This window comes from Anabrus simplex, chromosome 8 (genome assembly GCF_040414725.1).
Source record: "Anabrus simplex isolate iqAnaSimp1 chromosome 8, ASM4041472v1, whole genome shotgun sequence".
Classification (NCBI taxonomy): Eukaryota; Metazoa; Arthropoda; class Insecta; order Orthoptera; family Tettigoniidae; genus Anabrus; species Anabrus simplex.
This window is the reverse complement of record NC_090272.1, coordinates 245,596,370-245,623,685: the sequence shown is the minus strand read 5'-3', so window position 1 is coordinate 245,623,685 and position 27,316 is coordinate 245,596,370. Positions and strand designations below refer to the sequence as shown.

The 27,316-nt window shown below is 36.7% G+C and overlaps 1 protein-coding gene across 1 annotated transcript in view; it reads left to right on the top strand.

The window, feature by feature from the left end:
- LOC136878768 (UPAR/Ly6 domain-containing protein crok-like) overlaps positions 1-4,091 on the top strand; it is a 314,234-nt gene extending 310,143 nt beyond the window's left edge. The window contains exon 3 of the mRNA XM_067152228.2: positions 2,902-4,091. Coding sequence (XP_067008329.1) covers positions 2,902-3,125 — 224 coding nt within the window. The 3' untranslated portion in view covers positions 3,126-4,091. The remainder of the gene's footprint in view (positions 1-2,901) is intronic.
- Positions 4,092-27,316: the final 23,225 nt, after the last annotated feature.

Here is a 27,316-nt window from a genome sequence, read left to right as displayed (position 1 = left end):
TATTATTACTTATTCTTCTTTTTCTACCGCTTTTCCCACACGTGTGTGTTCATGGGTGTGAACTGTGTCCCCACATGTGGATTTGCCCTGTTTTATGGCCGGATGCCCTTCCTCACGCCAACCCTATATGGAGGGATGTAATCACTACTGCGTGTTTCTGTGGTGTGTTGTGTGAATATGAAGAGGAAAGTGTTGGGACAAACACAAACGCCCAGACTCTGAGCCTCGACGCTGACCATTCAGGCAATGAGTCTTACTATTATGACGTTTTCATCAGGAGGTATCATCGTTTTGGTTTCTTTTTTTGCTAGTGGCTTTATGTCACACCGACACAGATAGGTCTTATGGCAATTATGGGATAGGAAAGGCCTAGGAGTTGGAAGGAACCGGCCGTGGCCTTATTTAAGGTACAGCCACAGCATTTGCCTGGTGTGAAAATGGGAAACCACGGAAAACCATCTTCAGGGCTGCCGACAGTGGGATTCGAACCTACTATCTCCCGGATGCAAGCTCACAGCCGCGCGCTCCTAACCGCATGGCCAACTCGCCTGGTGTTTTGGATTTTTTGCACAATCTTCAGTCTGTAAAAAATTACAAGCTTCAGTTGAGTTGAGACTTATGAGAAGTGTGGTTGTGTTGGGAATTTTTGATGCACTTCAACTTTTTTTTTTAACTTCCATCTGTGAACATTTCGTTGCACAGACTACAGTACAATAATTATAATTAATAGTTTTCCAGTGATTTTGATTTTTTATGTTAAACCGTCATACCGAGAAAATGTAGTATAGTGGACACCAATTCAGGGAAATTTTGTAAAATTTCAACTCTTCTTAATATCTCGTCAGTACACAACCTAATATGCTGAAATTTTATTTCGAGAACAATTCAATTGTGAATATTCAATATTCATAATGGATGCATATCTCATTTTTGTAAATGTTGCCAAGAATTTTCATGTACCACAGTTCAATGATATTCCCTGAATTCCTGTCTGTTAACCACATATCAGTTCTGTCTTGTAGAGGACAATATTATATATATTTGCTTTATGTCGCACCAACACAGATAGGTCTTACAGCGACGATGGAATAGGAAAGGGCTAGGAGCGGGAAGGAAGCGACCTTGGCCTTAATTAAGGTACAGCTCCAGCATTTGCCTGGTGTGAAAATGGGAAACCATTTTCAAGGCTGCTGACAGTGGGGTTTGAACCCACTATCTCCCGGATGAAAGCTCACAGCTGTGCGACCCTAACTGCATGGCCAATTCACCCGGTAGAGGACAATTAGAGCAGGTACCCAGTGGCGAAGCGTGAACTAAGTAAGGGGGTAGACAAAGATTTTTTAAATTTAAACTATTTTAATCATATTATACATGGAATTTTATTTTCGACACATACAGATCTGTATTCAGTATTATAATAATGAATATGAAAATAAGACAAATTCTATAACAACCTACAACCCCACGTGCACTCGTTTTACTTTTAAATATACTCTAGACTAAATAGGCAGCAGGAGTTGTAAAATAACAACATACTTTTAGAATAAAACATAGCAATATATTTCATTGTTATGTAGATTTAATAAGAGAAATAAGAAATAAATAGATTTTCGTACAAGTCACCTTAAAGAATACTCTTGTAAATGGGTTCAATCCGCCTGTCCTTCATTTGAGCAAATTAGAGTTTCCAAGTTAGACAGTCTCTGGCTGGTCATCGAATCCCTTAAATAGGTTTTAATTCATTTGAAGGCACTCAGCGCGTTCACCAGCAACTGACGTCAACGGAATATACAGCACCAAATTAAGCAATTTTGTTGTTTCCGTATGCGCACTCTGGAGTTTATTATTAAGAATGTAAGCCAAATACTAGCCAATGAGAGCAAGAAGAGACGCTGGTAAGTCTGTCTACTGGGCAGAGAAATCTCGCTATAGGAAAGACATAGTTCCACAGTCAGCACCTACAGATAGCGTTAATGTTGCTGAAATCAAAGGGAACATACACAGAATGGACAGCGTTTACTTTCGTCTACGTGCTTCGTGTAACTGACGCGAGCCCTAGCATTGCCGAAGTGAGACGAAAATAAATAAATCAGGGAATACAATAATGTCATGAATATGGAAATAAGTAATGTTCTGAAAAATAATTGAACCAACTAGACAATATTTCGTTCACAAAATGTTAAGGGTACACGCTGTCTACCCTGTCTCCCCTGACGCTTCGCCCCTGCAGGTACCTCAGTGTTTCAGAATAAAATATAGAGTAAAAATTCCTAGGGGAATTCATGATTTCTCCACAATATAGCACAACTTTCATAATAAAACACGAGCATCAGACCACACATTATTATTAGAACAAACAACTGTTGTTGTGTTCACAAAACTAAAACTGGTGATCTTCCTAATGGATATAGTAGTTGTTCCTAGGAACGTCCTACCATCCTAAGCACAGTACAATATATCCCTGGGGCTAACCGCTAAAGGCCTACGTGATTAGAATTGAGGAGCTATCCAACGGTGAGATAGCGGCCCCGGTCTAGATAGCCAAGAATAACGGCCAAGAGGATTCGTCGTGCTGACAACACGACACCTCGTAATCTGCAGGCCTTCGGGATGAGCAGCGGTCACTTGGTAGGCCAAAGCCCTTCAAGGGCTGTAGTGCCATGGGGTTTGTTTTTATATATCTCTTGATTTTTCTCATAAAGAAATAGAGGGGTGCAGTTATATCGCACCAATTTTCTTTTTTCTTTGTATAATCTGTGACGTATGGCTCTTGTGCCACCCTATACCCTATACATGTCATGACCATTCTATTTGTTTCAAAGGGATGAATCTTGTACTTTTTCCATTCTGATTAGGATATGCTTGCCCAGTTGTAATCAGTAACCTATCCTCTTGTTACAGCTTATGGAAAAGTAAGAGTGGTTCGTGGCTGCGGATATCTGGTGGACCAGACTTTACTGGACGGCAGGTCCTGTGTACAGAGGTCAGGTACGCACGATGTTCAGATTGTGTACTGTGCCTGTCAAGGAGATCACTGCAACGGTGGCAGCCGGCAACCACTAAGCCATCTCTTAATGTTCCTGGCTGCAGCGACAATGCTCAGGAAAGTAGCCATAATTTTATAACAACAATAAAGGAAGAAGCCATTGTGAAGGGAATACAAGTTATTTGTCTTAAAAGGGTTAGAAAAGAGGATCCAGCTCCCAGCATAACGGCATTTGTGCAAAACCAAAAAAACTCATAAAACAAAACCAAAAAAGAAATCCGGTAGAAAGGAGTATGTAACACAGAAACCAGAATAGCTCTCGTGCTTATTCCAGTTATAATAATTTGTCTCAAAATCCACAAAGAACATGGCTCACAAGAGTAGATGAACAAGGCAACTGGCACAGAGTGAAGACAAGGTGGAAGACAAGGAACTAGAATGGGAGCATAATCTGATACAACTGTCTTGAAGAGTACAGACAACATCATATTCTTCACAATGGACAATCAGCTTCTCAACTGGACAAAAATAAGTGCTCACAAGATTATGTTCATGTTGTCTTTTTTTTAACAACACTGCCACCGTCATGTATCAGTTTGCTGCAAGTCGTGGGCCTTTCTGTTTCTTTTAGTGAAACTAAAAATATATAAGTATTATTTATTTCTTGGGGAATTAAAGGAAATATGTTATAATTATGTTTTCATAGTGAGTATTATTGTGTTTCTAGTGTTAGGGAACTGTTGAAGTGTTGAGATAAATAAATCATAAACAGTTTTGGCTTGAAAATAAATATGAGACTTATTTTTAATGCAGATAAAAGATTGTGCCTTTACCAAAATGTGTAATATGATGCATAGTTTTAATTTGTTTTATTACTGCGTGCTCAAACAGAAAGCTAACAGAGAGTAATGTTCTGTAAGAACGTGTAGTATACTTTGGTGGAAACTTAACTTCTTCATATATCTCTTGAAGTGCCCGCCCTGTGTTGTAAGGGTAACGAGCCTGCCTCTCACCCGGAGGCCCCGGGTTTAATTCCCGGCCAGGTCAGGGATTTTTACCTGAACCTGAGGGCTGGTTTGAGGTCCACTCAGCCTACATGATTAGAATTGAGGAGCTATCCAACTGTGAGATAGTGGCCCCGGTCTAGAAAGCCAAGAATAATGGCCAAGAGGATTCGTCGTGCTGACCACACAACACCTCGTAATCTGCAGGCCTTCGGGCTGAGCAGCGGTCGCTTGGTAGGCCAAAGCCCTTCAAGGGCTGTAGTGCCATGGGGTTTGTTTTTATATATCTCTTGATTTTTCTCATAAAGAAATAGAGGGGTGCAGTTATATCACACCAATTTTCTTTTCTCTTTGTATAATCTGTGACGTATGGCTCTTGTGCCACCCTATACTCTTCTGAATCAGACCATCTCCACATCCATTGTTTCCTTTTATCTACATACCATGATCTTGTGACTAAAGGTAACCTCTGAATTTTCCTGAATAGAAAATGATTGAATGCTGTAGACAAATCAATCATCTCGTCCATTACTGTGAGTGCTCTGATAAGTGTTGTTGAAAGTTTCTTCATGGGTGTCACATAAATAACTCCTTGAAACCATATTGTCACTATTTGTCAATATATTGCATACTGCATACTTTCTTCTATTCTTGTGGCATTACTACGATGTAATGAAATAAGAAACATATATTGGTCACAACTTCTATCTATAGTTGCTACATTTCTTTGTCTTTTAATCTGTTTGTAATAATTTCACTCTCTCTGCCATGTCTTGTTCTTCAATCTTCATCATAATCCAACTTTGCAATACTTTTAATAGCAATCTTATTAAGCAACTCAACCATTCATTTCTCATCCTGTACCTTATCAGTTTTCTTACTCCAGTTCTGTGCTGGTTTATTCAATGAATGGAACTTGAAACACTTTGCTTGCTCAAACTCGCTCTCTGATCCACATTCTGTAAGAACACCCATATGCAGCAGGAAACTTCTTCATCCTGTCTCTCTCTGATAGCTTCCTGTAACCTTTCATTTCTGCAATCCCACTTCCATCTTTACGGTACGATCAGAAAAACGAAGGCTTAATTTGGAATTTTATACTAGCTGTGAAATACTTCAACAGTTTCAATATAAATAAGTACATTATTTTAAAGATAATTGGTATCAAGCAGTGGAGAATTAAATATTGTACCTATTTCAAAACCCTCCAAAATTGTTGAATGAATAAATAAATAAATAAATAAATAAATAAATAAATAAATAAATAAATAAATAAATAAATAAATAAATAAATAAATAAATAAATAAATAAACAAATAAATAAATAAAAAAGTAAATAAATAAATTCTCACTACCGGTACTGTATTCCCTGACCTGAAATATCATGCACTGGATTTTCTTTTTCCAATAAAATTTGCCTGATGGTTGATAACTCAAAGTCCAAACATCAGATAAAAGAAATGTTGTTGATCTTTTGATTGCCTAATAGGGGTGGCTATCAGGTGATTGTCTCCTAATTAATGTGGCCAAGAAGAATATTGCATCACTCTACATTTTATAAAAGATGCCTACAATATATAATTCTCCCTGTGCCCTTGTTGTGGCATATTCTGGAATGTGACTCATAATGTTGGTATAATTTTGTTACATCACAAACCTACTCCATAAAGTGTAGGTGTAGAGTAAATTCTAATTCCTGCTCATTCACTGAGTCACATTTCGGAAACTGAAATGCATTTTATTCAGAACTGTGTGAAAGACATTTCCTCTCCAGGATGAGTCATATTAAAAAAATGTTCAATTCTAATTTAATAATGTTTGTTTGGCTCTGCCAATCACTATTTTTAGTATTACTATGTATTTTCCTTGTGCATGTTAACGTTACACACAGCAGGCTATATTGTATGGACAGTCTTTAGGAATTTCAGCCTTTCCCTAAAACCATGTTGTAAGCCTTATAAACTCCAGTGTGTATATTTGATTGTTCCCCGAGAACATCTGAAATGCTGACTTCAATGTATGTTATCTGCACAGCCAATACTCCTGTAAAATTTGTTTCCTTTATTTTCTCTCTGGAGAATCATACTAATTTCTTCTTCTTTCTTCAAGTACACAAGCTGTAAAGTTCACCAAAAGGATTTAGAGATTTTTTCTCTATCACCAGTTCACACAGAACATTCATAAGACAGTTGAGTGCCAGAATAGAAGAAGTATACTTAACTAAATTGTAATATGATTCATTGCTAAAACTTCCTCATGTTCAATAACCTTGTATATTTGCAGTGGCGTGCAGTGACCCTCTAGACAATTGAAACACTGAAAATAAAATAAAATATATTTTATACAGCATAATCATGTAATATTCAAAAGAAATGTGACCAAAGTGCACACAGCACGCTGCTGTACATGTTATCGACCTCAGAGAACAAAGGTAAACAGGTACTGCAAGTGGCAGATAATGTATCATAATATGCAAACCATTTATGTTCTAAATTGAATGCATTGTGAATGCATATCATCATGCGGAGCCACAGGTTGGGTCTGCGTGTAACGTCCACCACTTCTCTTCTCACATAGCACTGTAGGGTACCTCATTTACCACTTCTTACTCTGTCCATTTTTGTTAAAGCTCCTCTCCTTCATCACCCACAAGACAAGTCTTTTAGACAATTCATTTACATCCCTGTTCCACGTGAATCCTCCCACGCTCTTCAAGAACCCCGCTGCACACCTTCCTCTTTCATTGATTTCCATGCTGTTTCCTCCATTTTCTTCAATTACACCTGCCAAGTATTTAAAGCTTTCAGCTCTTTACAACTGCTCCCCTCCTAATGCCATGCCATTGTACGTTCGGTTCTTCTAGCACTTCGCCCTTTTGTGCTGAGAACTCCATTCCATAAGATGACACAACTTCCTACACTTCACTCTCACTATTAGTAGATCATCTGCAAAGAAGACTGCTTTCATTCTTCTCTCCCCGCTAGTCCATCACCACTATAAACAATAGAGGTGAGAGGGCACTTCCTTGCTTTACACCATTTATTAACCATCCAGTTCTTTTGGTTCCGACTTTAACACAGCTTTCGCTTCCATCATACATACTTTTAACCCTTGTCATTGTCTGATAATGTACTGCTTTTATTCTCATAGCTTCCCAGATCTTGTTTCTACAATCACTATCATATGCCTTCTCTCTGTCCATGAAGGCCATCACTAAATCTTCCCCTTACTCATAGTGCCGTTCTTGTAGCTGCCTCACTGTGAAAATCAGGTCAATAGTTGACCTTCCTTGTCTAAAGCCATACTGTTCTTCTCTGAATTTTTTTTTTTCCACTGACTTCCTTATTCACTTTTCCAGTACTTGATCGTAGATCTTGGCACAGTGACACATGAGGGTTATACCATGGTATAAACATACCAATTTTATTTTAGATTATTAATGCAAAATAAAATGAAATAAAAAGCTTTGGGCAGGAAACTGTTGTTAGTTTGTGGAGAGAGCAATGTTAGGCCTATAAACTTGCAATACATGTCTATAATAATTATTTTAAATTGTGAAGTTGTGATACTCATGCTAAATCTTGTCAGCAATGATTGTAAATATTGAACCTCTATAGCAATAGATGGTGATTTCCTGATTGCCACTTCATGTTGCCTTGCGTGTTGGAATGGGGCCATGTGTGCTACGAGCTCCTTAATATTTGTTTTGTTATTTATAGAGTATTGAATGTATGATCATGATAAGCTGAGTTCATGTATCATTTACTTTAGTCATATACTTGTATGCTAGTCAAATTGACCTCATCAGCAGGCGTCACCTTCCATCTTGTTTTCGAGCGAGAGAGTGCTTTTGACAGGGTTGCCACATGTTACTACAAAAACATAATTAGGTCAATTATAAATGGATAAATGTGAGGGTTAAATCAGTCCACAGAAAGATTTTCAAAAGTCAGTCTTACACTCCAGGCCAACAAAGACCAACTGCTGAAACAGCTATTATGCTCCCACCTGTTGGTTGTGGAAGGCAAGAGAAGGGAAGTTCTCACGTGCTGTTATTGTTGGTAAACTCATGGCCAAAGAAGACATCCAGGACACCAGTACATCCAAGCTGGAAAACAGTGGTGCCAACTACCTTTATATAAGTGGGGACGGAGAGACCCCGCAACGTTGCTATACTGATATCATTTCTGATGTTAACTAAATGTTGATTTATAGTGTTTAAATATTTTCATTTACAGTACTTTGTATTACTGTAAATACCTGACATTCAGTACTAGGAGTATCTTGAAAACTGTATCATTAAAATCAGTCTACATAGCTGTAAGCTAGCAAGGCTACAAATAAGTATGATTACCAGGAAAAAAAATCATCTGACAAAATTAATACCTTGAGATGCCTGAAAAATTTGTCAAAGACCAAATTAAAGGTCTACAGTTTAATTCAGGTGTGGCCTGCTGCAAGTCCTCTGAGCTAACAGTGTGAGTGTGTGTGTCCAGTTCTAGTTGCTCAACTCCTTTGTACAGCGTAAAACTCTTTGTTTACTGTGTACAACTTAATAAATGTTGCTGCACTTTCATTCCTTTGGAATTTGAATTTGTTTCGACCCAAAGATTGTTTGTTCACCATCATCAGATGTTTCCCAACTTTTGAACTTTCTGTTTGTGCCTAGAATAGTCTGTCCTTCCTATTCTATATGGAAAATAAGACTTGTGTACTGTTCCCCCTTGAACACGTAAGTTGCTGCTTAACAAGAATTTGTTAACTTTCTGAAATTTTACAGTAAATGTCTGCAGTCCTCATGACTCAACTCAGGCAATGTTCAACCAACTCCACAAAGCCTGGGAGCCTGGTGCTCTCTACAACTGTTTTGATACCTGGAGTTTACTAGTGGGGACTTTATTGGGTATTAACAATCTTATTGAATATTGGCAACCCTGCTGAACAGAAGCAAGCTGATACGAGTCCATCCATGACTAGCACATCACGCAGCACAGTGGTGTAGTTGGGCAAGATCATAAAACCCTTGCTAGCATTTTCAATTTTGAAGTTTAAATTGTAGGGAATCTGTAAAGAACATACGCTTTATGTAAAATAAAAACCATAAAATGAAATATATGTATATAAATAATTAACTATGCCTCATAGAAGCAGACAAAAAACAAAAAAACAAATGTAAAGTATGAAATACTAACACACTAGAAAGAGATGCTAAAAACACTAGTGTTCACAAGAGTGTCATTTATATATAGAGTTTTAATTGTTGTGTCACTTCTCATTTTTTTACATATAAAGAATTTTATAATTTAAAAGAATAGATTTCCTTAGTCAATGCACTCTGCTTCATGAATGGCAGAGTATCTAACTATACAATATATTAATTTAGACTGGGAGAGGGTTGTTGTTCACTAACAAGTATGAAGTAATTCATTTTAACTTGGTAGAGGTGTGACTTCAATAATAACTCATGGAAAAGAACTGCCATAATATTAGCTACTGTTGCACGTTGACCATCAGCTTGTATGTCCAATTATGTAAGTTCTTTCAAAGTGAGTTCCTGTTGGCCCAAGATCTCTTTTAAGTGACATCCAGGAAAACTGTAAATACAATATAAATAGTTGTTGGTAATATGCAATTGCAAAAAATAATTATTTTTCTTCAATTAAAATATAGATTATTACTCTATTATATAGCTCTATAATGTACTCAGAAAGATATTTGATAGATAATAAAGAAAATCCTATTCAGAGGTAAATTATCAAGTTTGTGACATTGGTAATTTAGTGTCGCCGCATATCAGCAAGCAAATAAAATTATTATTTAAGAGATAAGTATGTATCACTGATAACAAGGAGCTTTCATTTATTTATGCATTCTATCAGAACATTACTGGATTATTAATGTATTTCCAAATTTTGCTCATAAGAATACATCTTCCCTCGGATCATAGAAGTACACATAGCTTCACGTATATTTTGCCATGTTAACTGGCCCTTGTTTTAATCCGTCTCACGTCACAATGGGCAATAATACCTTATCTTTGTGAGTCTACTGCCAACATAATGAAAAAACAGACACCCTAGGATTACAACAATTGGCCAGTTTTGTTATTTATTTTCATAAAATGTTTGTAAAAAATGAAGAGAAAACTCCCAAAAATGGATTACAAGCTGCTACCTGATTTAAGAAATATATGATGAAAGTGTCAATAATTCTGTATTTATATTTTTGAATAAATGTTCAGGTAGCAATAAACAAAGCACAGACTGTATTTGATCATATCATCTGAAATGTATACATAAAGTTTGTTCTACAATGCTAACAACATGAGTATTTTCCTCTGAGTATAACTGGTAGAGAAAAATAAATGCTACATGTGATTTCTAGTCTCTAGGCCTAGTAAAAGTTTAGAGTGAACAATTTGCCTTGCCACTTTTTTAATTCCTTTCTTCAGAAATGAGCTTTATGTATTGCCTCATACAGATTATACATTTGGAATGAAAGATAAAAGAATGATTGATTTCTTTTTGTACAAACTGTCTTCTTTACTAGTCTCAATGACTTTTAACAGATCATCCTCTGATATTTTAGTTAGATGTCAAACTGAGAGCAGACTAGTTAGGCTCAACTTTTGGTAAAATACTCTCATAACTTTTAAAGGCATTAAATGTCATGATGGATGAAAGGATGAGAGAGAGAGAGACAGTATGTATGTAGTTGAATATGACGAAGAGAGATAGTTATCTAAAGAAGTGTGTGTATATAATTGTTAATTCAGCTGTGTTGAGATAAAATAAAATCTGTTGAAACTGTTAGGTTGATGGTAACTGAATTTGTTATACTTCAACAAAACATCACATGTTAATAAACCTGTGTAATCATCAGATAAGTCAATTATTTATTATTTCCAATTTTCTGTTATCTACACATTTGAATGCCAAATGTTCAAATACACACACACAACCAAACATCAGCTTAAGAGGGTGCAATGTGAATATTAAACCAAACCAAACCCCATGGTACTACAGCCCTTGAAGTGCCTTGGCCTACCAAGCGACCGCTGCTCAGCCCGAAGGCCTGCAGATTGCGAGGTATCGTGTGATCAGCACAACGAATCCTCTTGGCCGTTGTTCTTGGCTTTCTAGACCGGGAATGTGAATATTAATGTCCAGAAAAAACTTTCAATTGGGTTTTTAAAGAAAATAGAACTATTATTTCAAAATCTGTTAGATTCCGCATATCAAAGATATTAGATGCCTTTATAAGGAATGTCTTTGTTTCCAAACCAAAAGTACTGAGCACGGTACAGACCATGTAGCTGTGAGGTTGGCAGCCCTGAAGATGGCTTTCAGAGGTTTCTCATTTTCACACCAGGTATCGTAATTAAGGCCACAGCCATTTCCTTTCCAGACCAGACCCTTTCCTATCCTATCATCATGTTGGCAACATGTCATTATGTTTTTTCATTCACAGTAAAATATATTGAATCCCTATATTCAAGAAGCAAGAAGAATTGAGTAATTTCAGGCATTTTGACAAACATATTTTTTTTAAACAAAAGCATTGGGTCGGGTCCCAGGGGAGCTGCTGAGGCACATGTGAGCTCCTACTTCACTTGTTATTCACCTCCTTGATTTGCAACAAATGATACTTTTCTAAAGTGTTGAATCTGTTTCCACTATTGTCTACATAATGTAGAAACAGCTTTGTATTCCCAGCACCTCTCAAGGAACCCTGCTAACAAAGAGACACAGAACTACGAGTATGAGTTTAGATCTGCATTTTTTTAAAAATATCTTGCAACAGATTTTCTCATGGATTGTAGAGCCAGCACTCAGACAATATATCGGCACCGGCTGAGATCTGTTGAATTTTGACCACTCATCAGTGCATCCTTGATCAGAAAGGCAGATTTGGAAGTTGGTACGCTGTGTTTCACAGATTGTAATGATGTAGTTCAAGAACAAGAACAATGATGGAATTTGTGGCAAAAGCAGGAAAAATGATGATATTGCAAAATATTTTGCTGACCTTACTGAAAAATTTGAAGAAGCATGATTAATGAAAAGTTGGTACCAGACAGTGCCGCAGTTGCAGCATAAATAGGTTAGTGACAGGTTGTCTCCTCAGTTCCCGACATTCAGTCTTGGTTATAAAAGAATGGTAAGACAGAACAAACAAGACATGTTAATATGAAAAATAAGAAATCCATTCAAACATAAAGGTCACTAGTTCGAAAACCTTACACAGTAGTGATCTACTGTGTATTAAATACATTCCGCTGTGCCTCTTTTGATTTGTAATAATAACTTCGTGTGGCTATTTTTAGCCGGGTGCAGCCCTTATATGGCAGACCCTCCGTTGAGGGTGGGCGGCATCTGCCACGTGTAGGTAACTGCGTGTTATTGTGGTGGAGGATAGTGTTCTGTGCAGTGTGTGAGTTGAAGGGATGTTGGGGACAGCACAAACACCCAGTCCCCGGGCCACTGGAATTAACCAACGAAGGTTAAAATCCCCGACCCAGCCGGGAACCTAACCCGGGACCCTCCAAACGGAAGGCCAGTACGCTGACCATTGAGCCAACGAGTCGGATGGCAGGATAAGATTACAAGTACAAGTAACTAATCTCATTTTGGTCCGTATTGAAGATACAATAAGAAACACTTTCAAGATTAAACCTTTTCAATACAAATATATATTTTAGTGATTAAATTCTACATGAATTAAAAACACCAGTTAGGGACATGTTTCGCCCTAGTTATGGGCATCTTCAGCCTAATACTAAATCTCAAGCTCAAGAATTAAAACTATAAACATCGGAACTTAATAGCAAACTTAACTTAATACTAGTTTACAATATGTGCAGTATGTACAATATGTACATTAACTTTGCCAGAATTTACGAACAATGAATGAATTTATTTTATAATGACTAGACATCCAAATTGTACACTGGATTGATCACAGCATGAATTGGGGTTTCTCAAATTGTATTAACTAGAGATCTATCACCGCGTGAGTTGGGGTTTCTTCAATTGTTATGGTCGCCTGAGTCGTACGTATTGTTACAAAACCGGAACCTTGGTTAAAGTCGTTCCTTTAGAAAGAAGCATGGTTATGTATTTATGTTGAAGCATGTATGTTGGAAACTATTGCTGATCGGATAAATTTTTTTGGAATGTTACATCATTCTTGTTGATTAACTTCCCATTGGTGCATTGTTCAACATTGGGAGGAATATGAGTTGTCTGTAACTGGATAAGAGAAAAAAACGGGGAATTAGAATGATGAAAGTGGAATCCAATATGATAATAAATGCAGAGTGAGGGTTTATCACATGAACTTACTTGTCTTGTCGACGTTAGCTGGGACCAATTGTTCCGGTTGTGTCTGAACGACTAAGCTTGCTACTCCTAGTGTAGTATTGATGCTGTAACGGAAGGGTGAAGCGTGGAGGGGAATGAGGAGTGAGTTTCAAATCGTGCGTCCGTGTTGTTGCTTGAGAGGTGTTACTCGAATTGGATTGGGCAGGCGTGGCTATTGGAGCGCATGCGTTCTGTGATTTAAACATACAGGGAACTTTATTCTGATTTACGGCCTGGATTAACCTCGGAGTTGTCTCATATAACGGATTTTTGTTATCAATGACATCGTTAAGATTATTATTTTTATTATAAGATTGTTCCAAATAAATGTACAAGTTCTCCGTTTTGTTCAATAATTTCCCTTTGCCTAGGCTCTTAACGATTGTCAAATCGTTCTCTATTGAGGTGAACTTATGGCCTGTTTCAGTCATATGCTGGCTCATGGCTGAATACTTGTTATGCTTGGAAGCATTGTAATGTTCCAGATATCTTGTGTAAAAGCTCCTCCCTGTTTGTCCAAAATATGTGAACTCACATTGGGCACATTTTAACGTTTAAACACCAGATGCTGAGTAAATGTTATTATTATTATTGACTCTATTGTGGTTGAGGAATATGTTCCGATTATTATTTATTGTCTTGAAGGCTATGTTGACGCTGTGTTTCTTTAAAACATTAGTGATCTGATGGGTAGCCAGGCTATTATATGTGAATGTGGAGTAGGTGTTGATCTTTGATTTCTCTGGGACTAGGTTAGAAGGTAGCGTAATTTTGATCTTATTAATTAACCAATTGATTACATTTACCTTGAAGCCATTGAACCAAGCTAACTGTCTTATGTAATTCAGCTCTATTTCCAAACTTTTTGGCGAAAGAGGAATTTTTAGTGCCCTATATATTAGACTATGATAAGCAGCTAGTTTTTGGGCCTTAGGATGTAAGGATGAATCTTTAATAGTTATGGGTGAATGAGTAGGTTTCCTAAAAATTTGAAATTCAAAAGTGTTATCCAAGCGTGTAATTGTTAAATCTAAAAAAATTAAGGAATTTTTGACCTCATCTTCTTTGGTGAATTTGATGTTAGGATCTATTTCGTTTAGTGAGAGTAAAATATCGTTACTGTCGGTAATGTCCTTGTTGATGATCACGAAAGTATCGTCAACAAATCTTAGCCATAAACAAATGCCCTTTACTTGTGAAATTTTTGTATGTTCTATATGGTCCATGTAAATATCTGCTAGAATGCCAGAAAGAGGGTCTCCCATAGCTAGGCCTTTTTGCTGATAATATTTACCATTAAAGGAGAAGTAATTATTGTTTAGAATGAAATTCAAAATCTTCATGAATTCTTCAATTTCCATTTTACTAAGGCCGCTGTGTTTATAGATTTTATCATGGATAATTTTAATGGTTTCCTTAGTAGGAATTCAATTAATTTCTGCGAAATATTGAAGAAATTTGAACTGCAACCCTACCATATTTTATGTTCTTTCAATGTCACAAACATGTTTCCAAGCATTCCTACATGGACGCACGATTTGAAACTCACTTCCCATTCCCCTCCACGCTTCACCCCTCCGTTACAGCATCAATACTACACTAGGAGTAGCAAGCTTAGTCATTCAGACACAACCGGAACAATTGGTCCCAGCTAACGTCGACAAGACAAGTAAGTTCATGTGATAAACCCTCACTCTGCATTTATTATCATATTGGATTCCACTTTCATCATTCTAATTCGCCGTTTTTTCCCTTATCCAGTTACAGACAACTCATATTCCTCCCAAGGTTGAACAATGCACCAATGGGAAGTTAATCAACAAGAATGATGTAACATTCCAAAAAAATTTTTCCGATCAGCAATAATTTCCAACATACATGCTTCAACATAAATACATAACCATGCTTCTTTCTAAAGGAACGACTTTAACCAAGGTTCCGGTTTTGTAACAATACGTACGACTCAGGCGACCATAACAATTGAAGAAACCCCAACTCACGCGGTGATAGATCTCTAGTCAATACAATTTGAGAAACCCCAATTCACGCTGTGATCAATCCAGTGTACAATTTGGATGTCTAGTCATTATAAAATAAATTCATTCAATGTTCGTAAATTCTGGCAAAGTTAATGTACATATTGTACATACTGCACATATTGTAAACTATGTAAAAAGCATAAGACCATTGTATGTAGTATTAAGTTAAGTTTGCTATTAAGTTCCGATGTTTATAGTTTTAATTCTTGACCTTGAGATTTAGTATTAGGCTGAAGATGCCCATAACTAGGGTGAAACAAGTCCCTAACTGGTGTTTTTAATTCATGTAGAATTTAATCACTAAAATATATATTTGTATTGAAAAGGTGGACACAATCATTTTAATCTTGAAAGTGTTTTACTTAGGATAAGATTATCCGTGGACACACTGCTTACTCTCGAAGAGTACTTGCCACAGACCTGGGAAGAAAATGTTGCACATGAGTAGCCCCACCATCTCACAAGCAGCTGGCATTACCGTACAGTTTACCCTGGAAGTTCTTCCATGACTCAGGACACAGGACACCTCCTGTGAGCGGGGTATCCTGTGCCTGGAGGGGCCTCAGGATCTCCTAACTCGGGAGCTTTGTTTGGCGACCATGGGGCCCTTAGCTGAGTCCTCACATTGCTTCCACTTACCTGTGCTAGGTTCCTCACTTTCATCTATCCTATCCAACCTCCCTTGGTCAACTCGTTCTTTTCCATCCCTGATGATATTACGTTTGTGAGGCCTAGGGTGTCATGCCCTTTGTGGCCCTTGTATTTCTTTGCCCAATACCTTCATTTTTCGAAGTGGTGGATGCCTTCCATTTCTTTTATCTCTGCCCAGTTGTACTTCCTCTTGAAACACAGGTCGCTCACATTTAAGCATTATTAAAAAAGTGCCAACAGACTATTAGAATTTAATCACATCCTAAGTGTGGGAGGCAAACTCTTACAAATTATGGCTCATTAAGTTTATTTGTTGATGATGAGATAGGATAGAAAATGATAATGATGATAATAAGAATATCATTTTGATGTGTTAACCGATGTTTGTTCATTAGAAATCACAATGAAGAAATTTTACCCAGATAATGATTTTATAACATTTTTTAACATATCAACAAATCTAGTAATAAAAGTCCCAAAAATGGGGATGCTCTTAACTGTCCACCAAATGAATAGAAATTCCCCAATTTTGGGTAGAGGAGGTGAGTGTCTTACTACTGCACAATGTAAACTGCCTACCGTCAAGAAGTCAATAATGAAGCAAGTGTCTTAATTAAAATCTTGGTCAAGTTATTTTAATATAATAGGGTACAATAAAAGATGGAAATGTGGAGCAGGTGCCCCATTAACGAGAGAACTTGAAATAGACAAACGTTTGAAAGAATTCAAGAAAAAAGAAAACTGATTAGATATACCTTTACAGTCTGCATTCCTGTATGAAAATATAATAATCTATATAATAATAATAATAATAATAATAATAATAATAATAATAATAATAATAATAATAATAATAATAATAATAATAATCTATTTGCAAAAGAATTATTCTCAAAGACCAGTGATTAAAATTTAACAAATTGCACTCCAGTTATATTTGATCATTAATAATATTCTGAAGGAATTAATTCTCATATAAATTTCCAGAACGAGGAAAATATATAGAGATTGTCTTCACAGTAGAGAACTCTTAATTCTTTCAGCAGCCTGTATTCTCAGCAAAAGTTGTACGAAATATACTTACAACCATTGGAAGCACATGCTGAGAACAACCAATCACTGCAGCACAATATTTCCTAAACTCATTTCAATATCTTCATACATAAAAACCATATGTTATGAAAAGGGGGGAAAATTATCTGATCAAAAGTATGTAAACTCCCCTCTGTACATAAACTGGAAGTGACCTTGCTGTGACTGTGGCTGCCATATCAGTGAGGGCCATTTTCTTCATCTCAAGTTGACAGGATTGTGAAGTGCAACCACTGGGTAGGCCGTGTGTGTTTGACTGATGAGGATCGTTTAGCAATTAAGAAGGTGGTATGAGAAAAATAGAGTTAAATACAAATACAGTGAACCCTGTGGTCTATGGAGAACTACTTACCTGTCTGTTGCAGTACAGCCACATCTTCACAAGGCCGAGTGAACACGGCAATGAGCAAATTATTAACAGCTGTTATTTATTTTAGCTTTTGGCTTGCAGAAACGACATGCACGAGCCTTAACGTCTCCTTCCTCCCCCTCTACAGCGTCATACGGCCTGTGGAGGCTTTTGGCACGTGATACCAGACGGAAAATAATTGAAGGTATGAGCAGAGGGCACTCTTACTGTTGGGACTGGAGGGTTGTTAAATGAAATAAGTTTCATTATGATAGAGAACTGTGAATTAAACTAAAGTATTATTAAGGTTCACTGTTTCAATTCAAAATATACAGAGTTTAAATTACATAAATGGTTAGGAACTAGTTTGGACCTAATATTAGGTCATCACCAGCCTAAAGCAAAGTTAAAACATAAATACCAAAGAAATCAACGGATCTATCATAATGAAACTTATTTCATTTAACTACTTAGCCAAGCAGGCAAAGCCTAAAGCCTATTTATACTTTGGTTTAAAAGTTAATTTAGCCAGATTAGGCAAAGATATTGAGTTTCTTAAACAATGGTCGGAGCTCGCGGTACCATACCTCGTCACTTCGTCGCCACATGGAAGCGCTTCCAACTCCCAATGAAGCTCATCCCGGAAATTGCGACCCTCGTCCTCCGAGCCTCCATTAAGATCATGAGGCACCACCTCTACAGCTAATTTTGAATTTTCTTTTATTAATACATATGTACATAAAATTGATATGTTTTACCTTGTTCTTAGTGGCAGCCTGTAAATACAGGTCTTTCCAAAATAAATGGAAATTATCTACAGTACTTTGCTTAAACAATCTTCCATATTTCCACATCCCTCAACCCCTCCTTAATAACCTGTTCTGCTTTCTCCCGCCCCTTTTTCTCCTTCCGTTTCTTTTTTCCCTTCACCTCTTTCTCAAGATTTCCTTTGAACCTCACCTACCCCCAATTCTCTCTTCAACTTATTACAACACAAAATAATTCCCATATGACATATTTTTGAAGTATTTTCTTCCACCTGACTTAATTCTTTCTTTCTTTCTTTGCTGTCATTTATTCAGAGTCAAACGTATGGTCCGCATTGAACTGCGAATTCTTATCCACCTTTATTTAACTCCTCCTCACATAACATCCATCGTCCTTCAAGATACTAGAAACAGAAGAATTTTCTTCTAGCATCATAGTTTGCATCCGCATATATATCAAGTTTATAAACATCTTGTTAAATCAATGTTACTACAATTTCCTGATCTCTGAATGAACAGCAGCATCGCTTGGAAGCCAGCCTTTCTCAATTTACATGACCAGCAACTTAAGTATTACTTTTACCACTTTTTACTTTTATACGGCGCACTGAAACTTTTTTACGGATCTCTATTTTTTAACATAGTGTAGCGCATCTCTGGATTCTTAAGCCTCCATGCACAACAATCACTTTAAGTTCCAAAAAACAGAAGAGCTTTTCTAGTTTTTACGTCTATGAATATCTTGAAAAACGACATAACTTGGTCCCAGTGTACAACAGCACATTCAAGGAGCAAGCATATACTAAATTCCTTGACCTACAACTGAGAGATTTCCATCCCTAACAGCTTTTTAATACTGTACCGTGCACTGGACTTTAATCGTAAATAAACGATGTGACTTCGGCTCAGTTGTTCTTCGGCTGGATAACAGCATCTTAAAGAAGCCAGCATATACTAATCTCCTTATCCAGCAACTCAAGGATTCCTATATTTAACAACTTTTTAATGCTCACTGGACTTTTTATGAATCTCTGTCATGGAGTTATTTTTTAACATAGTGCTGCACGGCTCTATAATTCTTTTCTCAATATCTCATATGGTATGTACATTTATGAGACCTTATGTCTCTTTACATTGTTTGATTTCTTTGGTATTTATGATTTAACTTTGCTTCAGGCTGATGATGACCTAATATTATGTCGAAACTAGTCCCTAATCATTTATGTAATTTAAACTCTGTATATTTTGTATTGAAAAGGCGGACCCTAATAATACATTAGTTTAACTCTATTGTATTTGGAGGGCTGACCACTCGCCATCACACTTGAAGTAGCGTATGAATGATTCACATTATTCTGATACACACAGCATAGTTAAATTAAAAAGAAACAAAACCAAAGCTGAAGATTGAGAAGGAGTGGAGACCTCAGGCTGCAGAAGAGAGGTCATAGGTACTCCAGCAACAGTTCTTTTGCACTTGTTTGCTATTTTGTATACTAGTAGAAAATGTCGTTACAATCACCAAACTGATGATCGATGCCTACTGTTTTAGGTTAGAGGGCTGCTGTGAATCACTCAATGACATCTATGATTTAATAAAGGAATTCCTTACTATTTGAACAGTAGTAGCAAATAACATTTTAACACAGTGTTCAAAACCTAAATTTATAAGTTTCCTTAAAGAACATTTATTCAGCCTGACAGTACTAATACAGTAGAAGTCCATAATACTCAGATATCATAAAAGTGAAAAATTTACTCACTATAACAGATTATCGTTATATCAGATTTTTTGTAAAAGTCGGGGAAAGCAGCATACACAATAAAATCCATATGAAATGTCAGTAAGTTTGTTCAAAGCTTGCATTTTCACGGACGATATCCACGGAATGGCTTGGTCGTTTGTTATTTGTCGAAATCCGATACTGCGTTAAAATGTATGTTTAATTTACAGTATCACTGCAGAGGCTGCTTCTTCAAACAGCAATGCACGTAGAGAAATGATAAGCTCACATGGGAACAACCTTTCTGAAATTTTACTAGACGTGAGAAAATATAAAATATTCTCTGAATCAGAGATATCGTGAGGTGTGTCACATTCTTATTTAATTTCAGTATATAACACTAAAAATTAAGCGATCGTTCACTGCAGCCTTTATTTCTAAAGAGTTAACAACCACTATCGGACACGTTATTTACCCATTTGTTAAGAAAACGTGTTATCCTCTTTAATTTTGAATTTTCTTCTAGAGAAGAGTAGTCGATGGGCATTACTAATTGACTCCGACATTGCCTTCGAATGTCAAGGAGAGAGGTTGCAAGCGTCCATTGTGAGAAAACAATATGGAACTAAAGATGACTGATTGCATTTTGTGGCAAATGTTTCAGTTTTCTTATTCAAACAGCATCATCTAACCTTAACTGTGCCATATGTATCATGAAAACATACTCTGAGCGCCAGTAGAGAAATTATAACATTATCGCTATAAGTTTGCATACGAATAGCCTCTCCAAAATTTAACCAGATTCAAGAAAATATAAACTAACCTCTGAAATCATTGATGCGCTCTGTAGAGTATTAAAATTAAGCAACTGTTTTCTTAGACTTTATATCTAACGAGTCGACATCGCCTTCAAATTGTCATAAAAGGAAAAGAAAGTTCCACCTGATCAATACTTTTTATTTACATGTAATGCAGATTATCACATGTCTAGGACCGGTTTCGACCCCTTAACAAGGTCATCCTCAGCTACATTAGAATCTTATTTGCATTTTCACCTTATGCCTCATAAAGATCTTTATGACATACTCTATTGTTTAACAATGTTATTTAAAATATTTTTTATACTCTTGCTAAAAAATTTTAAAACATTACATCATAACTGAAATTAGTACAAGTATGAAGGATGCGTTCTCCACCTAATCAATACTTTATTTTACATAGTGTCAAAAATTTACATAAAAACAGTACCGATTTCGACCCGTAAATAGGTCATATTCAGCTGTTAGAGAACTTACTTAATAGTGACTGTACAAAATAAACAATACTAAAATTAAAACTAAACAAGAATGCCATTAAATAAACATGATACCACTATTCTAAAATTACTTAATATTCGCATTAATATTAGCCAGTATCCAAAGAAATTTAAAAACATTACTGAAAAACACCCACTTTCTCCTTAACGAACAGGAAACTACGAAGCTAACTATAATGAATCCACAACTGCCGACGGCAAAAGCCTACCCTAAGATCCACAAAGATAATGTACCCATGAGGCCAATCATAAATTATAGATAAAGCCCGACATATAAATTATCATAGAAACATTTCTCAAGAAACAGTACACATTCTTAGCCAAGAAATCAGTACGAAACTCAATAGAATTCTGTAACATCGCCAAAGAGCTGAAAATCAAATAACACCACATCCTAGCATCATATGACATCATTGACATGTACCCTAACATACCCACACAGAAGACGATGAGACTAATAGAATCAAATTTTAAAAAACACAGTAATCTAAGCATCCTCGAAATAGAAGAATTCATTAACTTACTAGAATTTGCCCTAAACAATAATTACTTTAGATTCCACGACACTATCTACAAACAGCAAGGCCTTCCCATGGGTTCAACAGCCTCAGGAATACTAGCTGAGATCTACATAGACCACTTAGAACACACTGAAATTAGCAAAATTAACAATATATCATTCTGGTGCAGATTTGTAGACGACATCTTCGTCGTTATAGACCGCAGGTCCACAATGAGAACAGCATACTTGAAAAGCTAAACAAAATAGATCCACATATAAAATTTACTATGAAAACTGAGAAAGATCACACTTTGAACTATCTCGACTTATCTGTCACTAAAACTGAAGACCACTTAACATACAAAATCTACAGGAAACCTACACAAACCTCCAACACAATAAAAACTGATTCCACTCACCCAAACGCACACAAAAAAGCGGCATACTACAGCATGATTTACAGAGCTTTCAACATACCTCTCTCTCAAGAAGAATTGGAAAAAGAACTGAACATAATTCACGAAATAGCTGAGCATAATGGATACAACAGAAACATGATAAAAAAAATCATTCACAAAATAAAACATCAGCCGAAATCTAAATTAAGCAGAAACAGTGAAACTAAGGAAGACTATGCACTTTTTACATTTAACAACACCCACATCCACTCCATAACCAACATTTTCAAAAAACACAATCTAAGAATAGCTTACAGAACCTCCCGTAACAATGCTTCTATCCTACACAACACTAAATCGGTCAGTGAAAAAAAACAAATACAGCCACTCAGGAGTATACCGCATAAAATGCAACGACTGCAAAGCTAGCTACATTGGGAATGTTGCGATTCACCATATTTTCCATATAACAGCACTCACACAACAGTTTTAAATTTCACCATTTTATTATTATTATTATTATTATTATCACTCTAATATATTTTATTCTTTTTATACTTATTTTCCTACAACAGGCCAGGTGAGGAGCGCGGCATAGCGCACCGGTACTGGCACCGCAAACGTCACCCCCCTAGGGGGTGTCCAAACAGTAATATGGCGCTAGCTACATTGGGTGCACAGGCAGATGTTTTTCTATCCGATACAATGAACACATCAACGCTACTAAATATAATCACTTTTCATGCATAGGGCAACATGTTGAGGAACACAAGCATAAATTCACCAACATCGAGAATGACATGGAAATTTTAAATATAAACCCGTCAGGCCCATTGCTCAATATAATGGAAGATTTATACATAAACATGGACCAATACGCTAATCCTAACTACAACTTAAATGAAGTCGCAGATAAAACAAACATCCTTTTCAACACAGCCATACCCTTTCTATAAGACACAGGAATCAGCAAACAAGGGCCCATACACGCCTCACTCCACACCACCCCCTCCTCACCACCTCTCTTTCTCAACGCTATGATAGCCACACAACGTACACGCAACAATGTGCAACATGCTCCTAACCATGCTCAAGGACATATCCAGCTTACACGTAAGTAACACACACACATACCGTATATACAACCTATTTAACAGGCACTCTCTATCAGTTATTCTAATACCTACCTTCCTTTTCTTCTTTCTCAGATTTTCTAAAATTACATGAGGGAACGCAAGTATGAAGTGAGGAGCACCCACAACTAGCTTTCACTGATTTCAATATGTCACGCACAGCAACGTAAACCTCAATAAGGAAGTCTAATATAAACTAGCTTGTTTTTTATCATCGATATAGACTGAGTAAGAGCTATGTACCTGTAAACAGGTTATTCAACCTCTCATTCTAATGAATACGACGTCCGTGCATATTTGCGGCCCAACAATGCACCTTGAATAACCGTTGGACATGGTACTGGCATTTAACATTGGATATCTGAGCCTGACACCAGTATGTCAATGATTCTCCATAAACCCGAAGAATTGTATCCAATTTCAACCTCAGCAAACAGAACTTTTGTAATATGTGGTAATCATGAGGCCAGTGTAAAAACCCTTCAACCACATAACTGTACCATATGTATATTAAGTATTTTTTAGAATAGTGGCACTCACTAACGTACTTTTCAGCAGTGATATAGACTGGATATAAACTATGTGTCCGTGAACTGGTCCCTGAACCTCTTATTCTAAGGAACACGACACCCCTGAACATTTTCGGCACAACAATGCACTTCAAAGATCTCATAAACCATTGGACATAATAGTGGCTTTAACACAGATAACCTGACATCTGAATACTAGTGATCTTGATCAACTCCAAGAACTGTATCCGATTCCAGCCTCAATATATGTAATATTTGAAAATAACATCCTTAACCCCAAAACGGTATCATATGTATATAGCTGGTATCATGTTTATTTAATGGCATTCTTGTTTAGTTTTAATTTTGCTTGTTGTTTTAAGGGGCCTAACATCGAAGGTCATCGGCCCAGTTTTAATTGTAGTATTGTTTATTCTGTACAGTCGCTATTAAGTAAGTTGTTGCTGCACAATTTGCCTTTTACACAAAACATTAGATATTTGAATGATATATGAATATCTTTTAAGTCCCACACACACGCTGAAACTTCTCCCACTCGACCCTCCGCCCCCCTCACAACAGACAACACCAGAACCATTAGTACGAGATACAATACCCGACAGACAGCCAAGCAACTCACATCAAACCACCCCACAGCAGTAAGTAGATTATTTCAGAACTTATACTATATCACGTAAAGTTTAATTTCAACTAGAATTTTTAATTCAATTCATTCATTCTGACTTACAGATTTTGCCAACTTCATAAAAAGGGAACAACATTTACGACATTCAGAGTGAGAAAATTCCAGAACAACAGTCACATCAGACAGGCCAGAATATGTTCAAGTCAATTAAAAAGTGGTTGAGTCATACACAAAGTGTATAAGCATTGCATATTAAAGCTTGTAACTTGAATTTGCATTTATAAAATATAAGGAAGTGCTGTCACTTACTATTTGGACTTAAAAGACATTCATATATCATTCAAATATTTAATGTTTTGTGTAAAAGGCAAATTGTGCAGCAACAACATAATATAATGCAAGAACTAAGGCCAGTGTCACCGAGTAGATTAGTCACACTTCATAACAGTTTAATGTGAATCACGCAATTTAGTCTACATTACCATACTTTAATATTTTAGTGTGAACATGTAATATAACATTTTATCAACATGCAACTTTAGTTAATTAGTATATCTTACTGGTAGCTCATTGCTATAACATTCACGAATATAAACAAAGCTCCCCTCAAATATGACTATACATTTGTAAAATGGGGCTTATTTCAACTGAATATGGCAAACATTTACACTCAATAAGCTTCATTCCGCTACAATTGCATGTGTATATTAAGATATAAGCTTGTCAATCAATCAATCAATCAATACTGATCTGCATTTAAGGCAGTCGCCCAGGTGGCAGATTCCCTATCTGTTGCTTTCCTAGCCTTGTTTTGTCACAATTTCAGTTATGATGTAATGTTTTAACATTTTTTAGCAAGAGTATAAAAAATATTTTAAATAACATTGTTAAACAATAGAGTATGTCATAAAGATCTTTATGAGGCATAAGGTGAAAATGCAAATAAGATTCTAATGTAGCTGAGGATGACCTTGTTAAGGGGTCAAAACCGGTCCTAGACATGTGATAATCTGCATTACATGATCAGGTGGAACTTTCTTTTCCTTTTATGACAATTGGTAACTATCAATACGGAAAAATGAAATTTATAAATCAAGATCGCCTTCAAATGTCAATGAGAGAGCTCCCTAGTCGACATAGCAAGGAAACGATACCAAAGGTGATCGATCGTGTGCAATATAATCCCTGGGTGCGTAAATGTCGGTAATTGAGCACACTTAATCACTCATAATAATGGACGCATCAGTGATAGAGCTCTCACTGTAACCGAAGGACAATGCACAGGGACAGGCAAAGACTATGATTATAACAGCGTTTGCGTTATCTACTACTAATTCTCATCCCTCGCTGAAGCTTCATTTTATTAATAACAAAAAGCAAATCAATCAATCATGACTAACGTGCATTTAGGGCCAGCACCCAAGTAGCAGTTGTTTACCCAGTTCTTTCATAAATTATTTTTGAAAAAGCTGGAAATGTATCGAACCCTAATTCCTCTTCCTGTTATGATCCGAGAAAGCTCCACTCGAGCGTATTCGCTAACCACCTTCTCCTTACTCCCAAGTCTTCGTGCCCCAAAATTTGCAACATTTTCCTCTTTTGTTGGAAAACAAATTGCAGTGCTTTCCTTTGGATCTTTCCCAGTCTCAGTCAAGTAACGCTCACGAGAGTCCCACGCTTACCAGTGATTTTTAAAAACTGAAAGGAAATGGTTTATGTTTGGTGCGTAGCTAGGTCGTTACAATGTCACTCAAGAGCATACTGAAGCCACCTTGCTACAAGGCCAGCCATTCATCAATTGGCCTGGATGTGGAGGAGAGCCCAGACCAGAGTTTCTGCATTGAGAGGGGGGAGATATAGCGGTGGGGAGAAGTAAACTGTTGTCAAAGAGTGGTGGGCAAGGCTTTTACAAAGACCTGGAGCATGACAACGCCTCTGGGCCCAAATCATTTTTTGCCACCCCTTCCCCCTGCAACTCGATATAACAAAATTGAAATTACCATTTTGCTATTTTTTAAACAATGAATAAAGTAATAAAGTAGAATTCCTCCAACATAAAATATAAAACATGAATACTTTTAGATAAAAATAATTAGTTTTCTGTGGTTTCCCATTTTCACACCAAGCAAATGCTGGAGTTGCATCTTGATTAAGGTTATGCCCATTTCCTATCCCAGCATTACCATGTCGCTGCAACATAAAGCAACTTGTAAAAATTCCAAATGAGAAAGCAGAAGGCTGTCGTCTCTGAAAATTCACAAACATAAACACATGTAATCACAATGAATGCTGATTTCTGAGCTTCCAATCATTGAAGATAGTTGCTACAGGTTGAGAGTTCACAAATAGCAGGAATATGCAAGATATTTCATAATATCTGCATTTCAAAGCTTTCTTTCAAACACCACTACTGTCAGAATTATCTGGATACATCCGCATAGAATTACACAAAAACGCTCAATCTGTTTCAATCCACATTTAGCATAGTAGTCGGTAGTAACATTGTTCACAAGCCAAACATAAGGGCAATCGTTTGCTTTTAAAATATCTTCTCTTGGTACTAGATCATCTTCACTAACAGTTCTAACAGCCAATGCAAACACAACTAAAACTGGGTTTACACTCATCAAAGTTTCCTGTGTTGGTACCATCATTTATATTTTCGTCAAGGCATGACAGGAAGTTGTTTGAGCTATAGCTCGGATCCTGCGGAGAAACAAGTCTAATTTTGATGTTTGAGAGAACAATTCACTGTCGTTAGTTCTCCACTTCTCTTCTGCTAATCTGCGACAATTCGCACCTCTTACCGTAATCTTCTTTGACCATCCATGTTGGGTAA